At 40.3% G+C, this 12,159-nt stretch overlaps 1 protein-coding gene across 4 annotated transcripts in view; it reads left to right on the forward strand.

The window, feature by feature from the left end:
• The window catches only part of MRAS (muscle RAS oncogene homolog), a 52,467-nt gene extending 41,596 nt beyond the window's left edge, over positions 1-10,871 (forward strand). For all 4 annotated transcript variants that reach the window (XM_088146411.1, XM_088146407.1, XM_088146409.1 and 1 more), the window contains 3 exons: positions 1,686-1,785; positions 5,643-5,722; positions 10,090-10,871. In XM_088146411.1, coding sequence (XP_088002537.1) covers positions 1,686-1,785; positions 5,643-5,722; positions 10,090-10,186 — 277 coding nt within the window. In that variant the 3' untranslated portion in view covers positions 10,187-10,871. The remainder of the gene's footprint in view (positions 1-1,685; positions 1,786-5,642; positions 5,723-10,089) is intronic.
• The last annotated feature ends 1,288 nt before the right edge of the window (positions 10,872-12,159 follow it).

The raw sequence follows: 12,159 nt of genomic DNA on the forward strand, positions 1-12,159 counted from the left end.
AAACTTCAAATATTTCAGGTTGATGAGCTAAATCTAATCAGAGGGCCAGGTAAAACTACAGGTAGTCCTCGCTTAATGACAGTAATTGGGACCAGCAATTCTGTCGCTAAATGACGCAGTCATAAAGCATTATGTCACATGTCTGCGCCAACATATGGCGGCAGTTGCAGCAGTTCCGATTGCTGCTGTTAAGTGAATTCCATGTGATTGTTAAGTGCAATGTTACACGATCACTGTTTGCTACCTCCTGCCAGCTTCCCCACTGTCTTTGTTTTCATGAAGCTGGCAGTGAAGGTTGAAAATGGCGATCATGTGACCGCAGAATGCTGTGATTGGCAGTTGCCAAGCGCCCAAATTGCAATCACATGACCACAGGGACATTGTGATGGCCACAACTATAAGGACCAATCATAAGTCTCCTTGTTCAGCACTGTCATAACTTCGAACGGACACTAAACAAGTGGTCATTAAGTGAGGACTACCTGTAGTCAGGAAAGCTTTGAGAAATGAAGTACGTTCCCTGGACAGAACCTCCTTCCACTATCACATGCTTTCTCCACCGCATCTTACCTGCATGGAGGACTTCATCTGCAATTCTGCAAGACTCAGGTGAAATGTGAGGTCTTGGGAAGAGGGATGAGCTTTAGGGAACTGGCAGAAACCTGACTGGATATCCTAGGAATTGTGCAGCCTAACAATCCCCAACAATCTCTATTAGGTCTGTGAGCTGGAGGCTGCCTCTCTTTTATACAGGATAGGCTTTCTGAATATCTATCTTGAATTGCCTTTATGTGTACATTTCCAGCACTACAAACTCCATTGGAAATGGAGTTAACAGAACTGTAGAAAGTACTTTTAATACTGTTGACCACAAAATCATGCAAAAGCCTTACAACATTGGTTGTTTCTCATAACTATTTTCCTAAAAACACCTAGCATGAAATGATCCGTTTAAGCCATCACTACACAGTTTTTGTCACTGAATCACCCACCACATCCCCAAGGTAACTGATTTAGTTAGTAACCATCAATTCATTTCCTATCAATGTATGTTTGAAGTTGGATTGTTTTTCTTAATATAAATCACTTTTTATCTGCTTACTGAGCTTCAGTCCTCCTTTTGTTTGTAAAATCAAAAACTAAGTACTTCAGTCCCCTAATAATTATACCAGGCTGAACAACTTGGTGCCATCTACAGATTGAGGTATCTCATTGCTTACTCTTAACTCCAAATCACTTTTTAACCATTTGAATTGCATTGATGCCTGATATTTACAGTTGCATGCAAAATTTTAGCATTTTGCTAAAATTGTATGTTTCAGTGAATCCCTAAAACTGAAGAAAAGCTGACACAAGCTCCACATAGTACGAAGTCAAACATGATATCTTTCCACAGTTTTTAACTTTCTAACATTTAGAGCTTATGCCAGCTTCTGTTCACTCAGACATTCATTGAGATACACAGTTTGACTAAGGGGTGTTTTGCATGCAAATTTTATTTTATTTATTTGTTTGTCACATAAAGCCATGCAAAATTTTGTTGAACTACATTACCTATTGCACTGTGTGATATGATTTGAACAAACATCCATTATTATTTTATGGAAGAACTAGAATTGACCTTACTGTGCCCACAACAAAGATATAGTGTACTGACATTTCCTCTTATTCTTTTTGTCTTTCAGAGAATCTTTTCCAATGATTTTGGTGGCCAACAAAGTTGATCTAATGCACTTGAGAAAAATCACCCAGGAGCAAGGGAAAGAAATGGCAGCAAAGCACAGTGTATGTCCTCTTGGTTTCTTCCCACGCAGCTCTGCTGCTGTGGCTTGGAAATGGCCCAGGGGTGTCCGCAGGGTATTGTGAAAAAAGGCAAGATGGCAGCCACGACATGGGCAAGGCTTAAATCACACTGTCACAGCTGCCATCTTGACTTTTTTCACAATACCCTGCGGACACTCCTGATGTGGTCCCCGGTTCAATTGGTCCCCAGCATATCCATTTAGAATAAAGCTGTTGACAGAATGGCTTAATTGAGCAACTGTCACTCTGGTTAGACAGCATTCAGCTAAAATCCTGAGGGATGTCATCAGTGGAATTAGAAAACAAATTATGAAGTGGATTTGGGATGAGCAATTTGATGGTGGCAAAATTAAGGCAGGCAGAATAAGACAGAATCTCTTTCCTTTTCAAAAATGTAAACACGTTTTCCTTCCAATGCAAACAAAAATTCTTCAGAGATTGCCTGCCATGGAGTAAATCTGGGGTAGGAGTTGCTGAGGTCCTAAGCTCCCTCAACCTCTCCCAGTATGCCCTTTAGCTGAGACGGGTTTAGGATCCAGAAAATCCTCAGCTCCATGGTACACTCTGTAGGAGGACTGTCTGATGTCATATCTGTTAACCCCATAAAAAATAGAGCCAGAGACTTGCAGAGAGGGAGAAGGAGTAGGATCTGATGCTGGATTCTCCCCTCTAATATCAAAGTCCTAACTCTGCTGTTTTCATCCATCAGTCAGTCCTATGCTCCCTGGGATCACACGATGATGCTAAACGCTATGGCTGGTCTAGAATCGCTGGCGCATTGTTCTTACCCACAATCCAGTTCATTTTTCATATTAATCTGAAAATATTTGTTTTAAAAAATGGTCTTGATGTACATGTTGTTTAAATGACACTTTGAGTATGTCAAAAGTATTACAAAAGCATAGCAGCACTCAGAGATACTGGTTCAAGAAGCGGAGATGAAGACTCCTCAGACATTTTTATACTGAGTTCATTAGTTAAAAAGCAAACGTGAAACTACTATCTAGATGCTGGTAGATTGAAATGCCTCCTACTCACATTTGAAACTAGCCTGACAACGCTGCAAGTTCTCAGTGCATTGATATTGTGGAGAAAGGCCGAGATTTATTAGGCTCTAAAGAACATTTGGGGGGAGGGGAAGGTGAGTGAAGTTTCAATCAGACAGAATGGCTCCATTTTAGCAGTACCGTCTCTTAGCATTTGCTATCTTAGTGCCAGTATGCAGGGTCATAAAACCACACTTAGAATACCATATATAGTTATGCCTGTCCCTTCTTCATCCCTTCCACCAATGAAAAGAAAAGGAGCAGAACTGGATACAGTACATAAAAATACACTTATAAATGGCCAAGGGAAAGAATCATGTTAAAATGAAGCTTTTTAGCTTGGAAAAAGATGACTGAGAGCATATGCACACTACACCCTTAAACTGTTACCTTTTTGTGTTGATACAGGCTTAACTGTAAGCCCGTTTCAGAAAAACCTGCCTGTGCTGACACTTTGGCAGCAGCTTGCAAGAAATTCAGTCTGGGCTGGAGGCTATCAGGGGCCCCCATTGGACAATTCTACTGCGACTGGCCCTTCCCACTTTTCTGTTCCGGGAAAGTAATGGCCTGTTGCTCTGCTTTACTAGAAATACACACTTTTCTGCGTTTCTGTGTGTAAGCTCACCCACACGCAAATATATGCTTACAAAATTAAATATACACACACATCCAAGGTTAAAGCATAAAAAAGCACGTACATATGGAAGCACAGGTTTAACATAACAAATCCTGTTTTGCATTTTCCCAGTTTTTCCTCAGGAAAGTCTTTCTCAGTTGCTGAGTTGTTATTACACTGGTTTGACATGCGGAATTTATATGTAGAATGTTTATAGTTCAAATCCCAGTAAAAACATGTTTTTAATAACTGTTTTCTTTCCCTGAGCTACCTACTTTTCCTACTGACCTTTTTGGTAAATCCCCCTCCCCTGTTTTTGGGGTATACCATTTGATCATTTTTTCAGTCATTTGAAGTAGAAATAGAAGTAGAAGGACTTTACTCCAACTCGTAGATAGACAGACAGACAGATGTGTGTGCGTCCATGTGTGTATACACGCACACACACAGGCGGTCCTTGCTTAACAACGACAATTGGGACCAGAATTTAGGTTGCTAAGTGATGTGGGTGTTAAGCAAATCATCACGTGACCGGACCCAATTTTATGACCGTTTTCACACTGATCATTAAGTGAATCATGTGGTCTTTAAGTGAATCACGTGGTTCCCCACTGATTTTGCTTGCCAGAAGCTGGCTGGGAAGGTTGCAAATGGCAATCATGTGACCCTGGGATGCTTCAACCATCGTAAGTGTGAGCTGGTTGCCAAGCACCCGGATCGTGATTATGTGATTGCAGGGGCACTACAACGGTCGTAACTTTGGGCATCAGTCAAAAGTCAGTTTTTTAGCAGTGTCATAATTTCAAATGGCCACTAAACGAACGGTTGTTAAACAAGGACTACATATACATACACATACACACACACACATGTACTGTGAGGGAGTGAAGTTCTGTGAGGGATTGCTGTCTGTGCTTGGGAAAAGTAGCTGCAGCCGAGTAGAAACGCTTCTCACTCCATTTCCCTCACACATTCTTTCACGAACTCACAACTTTACTCACAAGCATCCAAGCCGCATTCCAGCTGCCTGTGATAATTGAACCACACCCTGGCATTTTCAAGAACCTGCCGACTTCCAGAGGCAGCCTCACCCCACCCAGGCTCTTAGCTTACAAAAGCAAATGCTAAGACAGAGCAGGGAGATGCGTGCAGGAGGAAAGGTGATAAGCAAACAGCATGCAGACGGGGAAGCGGAGGCGACGTCTGGAGGTTGGCAGGCAAGAGGACGATCGATCATTCAGCCACCGGGACAAGTTATGGCGGGCTGCATATTCTGGTGGGAGTCCTGCCTGGAGCTTTGCCAGGAGCTCAGTAGCAACTGGAAGAACAACCACACTGAGGCAGCGCCTCATCCCAACCAGCGTAAGAACTTTTGCAAGGAGGCAAAGGTTGTATGCCACTCGACAGACTAATAGAATTTTGCTTGCACTAAGTATGAAGTATTACAGGACTGAGTATTGAAGGCATATTTACATGGCAACATCACCTTGCAAGTCCTAGAAGGGTGGAGAGCAATAGTCTATTGTTGGGGAAGGTGTGGGCTGCAGTAAAGCATTGTGTACAGATTTGCTATGCTGTGGTATGTCCAGTCCTTGGAAAGAAAAGAACCCTCGCACATATACGTATGCGCGTGCACGCGCACACACATGCCTAATCAAGCTGATGTTATACCCATTTCTTAAAGGAATGCTAGGAACAATAATTCTGTGTGTATAAAGGTGGTGAGTAGATATGGACTGCTTTCACCCAACAACTATTCTCATACTGTAATTTTTGGGGGAGAGCCATGAAAGTAAGGTCACTATGAAAGGTTACAATGCAACTGTGCCACTAAAAAACAACTTCTGCTACATAAGAGCATATACAAGACTTTAAAAGAAACTTTTGACAAATTGTCCATACTTCTTTCTTAATTTCTAAAGAAACTAGAAAGTTTCTTTCTAACTTTCCTACATCGGTGTAAAGGTCTCTGAATAGTTTTGTTTTTCTGAAGTCCCAGGAATTCAGGCCTAGGGGAGAAAAAAATATAACGCACTAACTTAGTATACAAAACCATCTTCTCTTTCCATTTTAATGGCATTCCCAAATATGTGCTTTCCCATATTTCCTATATACTGAATGTGCACTCGCTTTCCCTGTAATATATGTGTAAAAATTACTGAGCCTTTGTTTTCCAGATTCCGTATATAGAAACTAGTGCTAAGGATCCTCCACTGAACGTTGACAAAGCCTTCCACGATCTTGTTCGAGTAATCAGGTGAGCTATCCCATTATTAAATCAGCCCGATAGTGATTTGGCTTATGGTCATATCATGAATCAAACTTACTTTAGAAAGAATAGTTCATTCATCATTCACTAAGCATTCCTTTTCCGCCTCAGCCATAGACGTTCATTATTTATTCATTTGTTCGTTCGTTCGTTTGTGCATTTTTGGCTTACCAGTGACTATCCGTAGGATATTTGTAATGACTGTTATTTTCAATCCATATTTATCTTGAACAAATAAAACTTTCAAAGAATGACATCAAAATGTAGTAGGCATATGCTATAACAATTAGAAGTTTTTTTTTTAATTTCAAAATCTTAATACTTTAAGAGGGCTGAAAGATTCCCATTCATAAAGAATTAGACATTAATTAGAGCGCTCTTCTTCTTTTGTCTTCCAAACATGTTTATCCATCTCTGAATAGGTTGAATCAATGGACAACTCTGCAGGTTTGGTGCCCTTCCAGACATTAAAAGAAGCTGTTCCATTCAAAATCAAATAAAATTTGTCGCCTTTTGTGTGTATAAAAAAAGGAAAATGTAACCAGGGGCACTGGTTGACCTACCACTGTTTTAAGGCTTAATGCACACATAATGCTAAGCCAGGATTTTGAAGCCATGGCTTGTAGAATAAGAATTCCTTTGTTACCCTAACCTAGAGTGGGTATGAGAAATTCAAGTTAATCCATAATGAGTTCCTGATCACATTAAGCCCACCCCCACCTCCCAAAAAAGAAATGGTATTACAGATTAATGTGGTTTGTAAACCAAGCCTAGGAGAACCTCTGTTTGTTTTCAAAACATTTTAAAATTCTAAGAAGCGATCAGAAGCTCTGAGAAGCAAGCAAACATTCTGAGAAGCAAGCAAAACAACCACAGAAAGCCTAGCCAGATTATGAGGTGAGTCTGGCTGGAAAACTAAAATGGAGAGGTGAATGTAAGCACTTCCCCCAGAGAACTCTTAAAACCTGTTCCTTGCTGACTTTAGCAGTAAAGACAAAATTGCCTCTCTCATCATGACAGCTAACAATCTCATTTGCTGGATCTTGCAGCCATTCCTATGAGCAAAGATCATGTATTTTCTGGCAAACATAACCCTTCATTGTGCTAAGCTGTTTTGCAGCAACCTCCACCCTGAAGTACTGAGGGGGCAGGATGTCCTAGCTCTCTTGCCCTTACCCATTGCTCTCATCATATATACAAGAGACTAGCCACCTGTCCCCAAAGGATCACTATGCTACTTTCCAAAGTTCATTAATCAAAGGCCCTTAGCTGTAATGGGACATCTGGTACCAGATGCTTTGCATGTATACATTCTTATTTTTTTTAAAAAAAATAAAAAACAACCATGCCGATTGTTCAAGCCAGGAAAATTACACACCCTTGCCTTGCAGTTGTGTTCTCAGGAAGCTTTCCTAGAATAGAGGCTTTCTGACTGCCAGCATTAGCTACACAAAATAGACAGTGTAGACTTGATTTCTGCAGGGTACAAGCTTTTCAGTCATTGCAGATTCTTCCGGCTGTTCCTGGCTGGCAGCGAAGGAATGCAAGGGAAGAGGGATTAAGAGGTCAAGAAACCTTAATAAATGCTGCTTAGTTTAGCCTGACACTTAATTGTGGTTACAAAATCAACGGTGTAGTTGCATTGTATCATTGTACAGTTTTTTTTTTCTTTCAAGAAAATTTTATACAGTGAAGTTCTTACATGCCCCATAAACAGCTTTTGGGCACTTTCTTGCTTATATTCACCAATTTGAACCAGGTCTTGCCCATTGACAATGGCAGAGACTCAATGGGGAGTTGGTGGGGGGATGAGAACAGAAGGACAACTTGACTATAGTTTCTTTGGTTTGAAGTTCTTGGTAATCAAGTTGGGAATGAAACTCTAAAGTACATCATATGAACCAAACTTGGTTTCATCAAGACTTCTCCAACTTGGTACCCTTCAGATGGGTTGGACTACAATTTCCAGAATCCTGGGAAAGTTGGAAAAGGCTGATATAGGTTCTTTAGATTAGTATTGACAACATGGTGTCTTTCAAAGCTAAAAATAGTCCCACATACATCCAAGATGAATTAAAAAGCACTGAAATCTCAATGCAGTTTTAACTATCTTGGGTAAGGAGGCAAAAGTCACAAGAGATGTTTCACAATCACATTAATCTTGTAAAGATTTTACAAGACTATGCATTCTTGCATGGAATTTGGTGATCTCAATCTGAGTTCTCATGAAATATTAGGAGATTTAACAGATGATATCCAGACTTGAAAGTGTGCTGACTGCTGCTGCACTAAATGAATTATCAGCTCAGTCATTATAAATCATATCAGCTGAAATTGTATACAAATTTACTTGGGAGTAGATTTTGTTGAGCTCAGTTGAAATTAAATTTCTAATAGCTCCCTATATTCCCTTGTGGGCTCTCAAGTCTTCAATGGGTTATCTTTGGCTGATCATGCTAAGGATAAATACATTCACGAGCAGTTCAGTTTTTCCATGATGGGGCTTACATTATAGAACAAATTGCTGCTGGAGTTGAGGCTGGATGCCTTTCTGTTAAAATGGAGCAGAGGGTTCAAAATATATCTTTATATGTTAAAATGTTAGATGTGTTTAGATAGTTAGATATATACACTGCCTGGCTACCCATTTATCTGTAAAAATTAAATATCTTCGTTTTTGCAGCAGCCACTATTTCCAAACTGCAGAAATAAGTAATCTCTCTATCCATACTGATTTTGAATAACCTGAAAATGGCATGAGCTCCTTGTCTGTATTTAATTTTCCTTTGGTATATTCATATCAAAATTTTCTTTTGTTCTTCCACAGTTTTTGCTTAAATTATGTTTTAGACTTTAGAATTCATACAGAAACTCAGGATCAATCTAGATCTGACATTCAGTCACGGTGAGACTAAGTAAAGTGATGAGATTCACACTGCACTAAGCCATGTTTACTTTTATCTTCGTATGATATGCACACTGGGTCAGTGAAAACACCATGGTTTATTTTAAGACAGGGAACCACAATGTGGAATTATGGATCTTTATTGGCTTGCTGACTCCAACTGTGACTGAACATGAAGCATAACGTAAAAGCAGCAAAAAAAAGTACTAAGGGAAAAACAGGAATTGCTAATCAAACCATGATAACTTTGACTTAGCTTGATTTGTGAATACAGCCCCTCTTTGCACGGGTGGTATTCATTCAGTCTTTCATCTCCAACTCTTTGGGGCTCATAATTTTCCCTCACAGCTTCTTTTAGTTTTCTGCATGTAAAGGCTGCCACAATTACTGCTTTAACTTTGAAATCCAGATAGTCAGCTAATGTAACAACAGTAAGGTCCTCAGTCCAGCTGGGTTCTCTGTTATCAGTTACTCTGTTCAGTTATCTGTTCCCCCTGCAAGACTCAAGGATGCCATCTACTTATTTGCGTGATACTGTGTTTTTATTCTGTTTTCCGTCTGATTTTGTAAGCTGCCCAGTCTCATTTTGGAGTCAGGTGGCACCTAAATCCTATAAATAAATAAATAAATAATAATAAATAAATCACTCATGTACAAGCTGTTCAGAATAAAACTTCATTTAACTTCAAAGGCTTTCCAGTGCTAAAGACAGAAATCTTAAGGGTAGAGCTTGTGCTTTGCCTGCTGGGTCAACACTAGATAGACCGATGGGCTCCATAGCGGAGAATATATGTAGTTCAGGGTTGAGTTGTTGGAGTTTTTTCTATTCCTCAGCTTGCTTCTCTTCCTGCAGATATTTCATTACTAGCCTGGTAATGAAAAGTCTACGGGAAGAGAAGCAAGTTCAGGAACACAAAAAGCCCAACAGACCAATGGTCTGGCTCTGTAGATGGCAATTCTCGGTGTTGCTAATGTCTATATTTTTAGCTTAGTGGAATTATTTAGCATCATTAAAAAGAGGCATCATATTTAAGCCTTGGCAGTATTTACAAGGCATTGAGCCACTTATTGTACCCACTGCTGTATATTTTAAGTATGGTTTGTTGAATAAGCCACAGTTGGAGGGTTCACACATCCTGCTGCCCTGTAAACATTCATTTACAAACCATGTTAAGGCAAAAGCAGACAAAGCACATTTTGGCTTAGCATGCAAAATCAGTCTAAATCAGCAGACAAGCATGATGTAATTAAACGTTTCTTGCAGGAGGAAAAAGACTGCTTCAAGGAGGGAGGGAGAGTGCTTAATTTGACTCACTCACCACTTTTGTGATGCGAATCACCCACCGCCACAACTCTTGTGTCAGTCCTGTGCCCAGGACATCTTAATATGTAGTTCTAGCTCCTTCAGTCTTAAAAGCAGTACTGATATTTCTTCTGTGTTCCCAAACAGGCAACAACTCCCAGAAAAGAGCCAGAAGAAGAAAAAGATGAAGTGGCGAGGAGACAGAGCAACTGGTTCCCACAAACTGCATTGTGTGATTTTGTGACTGTCTCTTCCTGTGGTTCTCCTTTTTCCCATGCCAACTTGAACCTAAAGAAACAATTGTACAACCCAACTGCAACTTGACTTTTCAAGAAAGTGGTTCCTGCCCAAAAGAACTCAAAGGGAAGAGCTCTGGGGCATTCTTGAGATTCAGCCACATGATTATTTGGCAAAAGATGCAGAATGGTTTTGAAAAAAGGTAACCCCAAAGCAGAGACAAAACAGAATCCAAGTTTTATGACTGTCAGTCATCTCAATAGTCTCTATTTTAAAATGTCTTGGGTGAATAGAAATGTTTTTACCTGCAAGCATTCCCAAGGGGAGCCTACTTCTAAACAGTCATTAATGGTTTTATTTAGTACTGAGTGTGTTGTCAATCAGGGTCAATATTTCCTCTCTTGGCAGAATTTTCTTTTGCACTGAATTCCCCGGTATGTCTTCAGCAATGCAGACCATGCATATACGTGTGCAGGAAGAAGCTGGAGCGTAGCCAGATCTTTATCTGGCAATGCCAGCAAAGGATGGAGGAACATGGTGGGTGGGTGGGTTGTCATTCCCCATCCTGGTTGTTCATCCTGTGTGCCAGGTTGTGTTTTGTCAGCAAAAGGCTGCTATGAAATAGGGGGAGGGCAGCCATTTTGCTACTCCTGAGAAATATTTAAATTAAATGGTTATTTACAAATAGTAAATTGTGGAGCATTTTTGTTTCATTTTTGTTATGTTGAAGAAGAGAAACATGGATAATGTTGGTGCAGATATAAACTGAACACATAAGATGCCTGGCTATGAATTATAACATCAGAATGTGTGGTGATGCTGTTCTGGTTGATACTTTTTGGGGGGGGTTTCTAAGCTCCATAATGTAACATCAGTTTTTCCCATCATAGTACTTTCTAGATACGTTGAATTTCAATTTGGAGGCAGAAATTGTCTTCTCCATTAGAACAGTTGCTGTTTTCATACTATTAATGCATCCCTACATTCAGGAACTCTTGCCTCTACTTCTGTAAAATCAGTTCTTGCTTTCTAAAAATTGAGGATTACTGTATTTAATGCCTGAGAGTCATCTGTATAGTACCATGTGCAATGCAACTGCATGCATTTTTCACGAAGGTTCCAACTGAGCCATAATCCTTTTAATATGGAAACATATTCAGGAAGAATTCCATAAATATACTGTTAGATAGCAGATAATGCATGGAGAATAATGGGAAACTGTGTATCCATCCACACCAAAAGGTAGATAGGTTGTGGCTTTGAATAGACCCAAAGCTAGGTTTTTGTTTTTTGTTTTGTTTTGTTTTTTTGGTGCCTTCAAGTCAGTGCTGACTCCCAGCAACTGCCTGGGCAAGTCCCTGCAGTTTTCTTGCCAAGGTTTTTCAGAAGTGGTTTCCCATTGCCTGCTTCCTAGGGCTGAGAGAGAGTGACTGGCCCCAGGTCATCCAACTGGCTTCGTGCCAAAGGTGGGACTAGAACTCATAGTCTCCCAGTTTCTATCCTGGTGCCTTAACCACTACACCAAACTGGCTCAGAACTAGATATGGTCTGTGGTATTCAAACATGATGCACATTCCTTTGTATCCAAAAATGAGACGACAGCAGGACCATAATGTGCTTAAAGCAAAGGAAGTAGGAAACAGCTTCCTAGTGTTGGCAATCAATGGCTCAAGTGTTTCAGAGATTTAGTTTTATCCAGCAGACTGAACGGCACCACATTTTAGTTCTTTACAGACTGCATCATAAGGAACTAGGGTACAAATTTTAGCACGGTATGGTATGGTGGTTAAGATGTCGAGCTAAAATTGGAAAGATTAAAATTCAAGTCCCCAGTTGAGCATAGCCCTCAATGGATAAGGTGGGGCTAGACAGCCTTTCAGCCCACATTATTGGCATAGGTGTTCTGTTTCATGGCACACTAACCCAAGTGAGCCTACTTCATGCCCTCCAGGTATCTGTTGAACTCTATCTGCCATACTT

The sequence above is a fragment of the Python bivittatus genome, unplaced genomic scaffold (genome assembly GCF_059951505.1).
Source record: "Python bivittatus isolate LINGU-HERP-01145 unplaced genomic scaffold, Pbiv_v1 ctg000480_np1212, whole genome shotgun sequence".
Lineage (NCBI taxonomy): Eukaryota > Metazoa > Chordata > Lepidosauria > Squamata > Pythonidae > Python > Python bivittatus.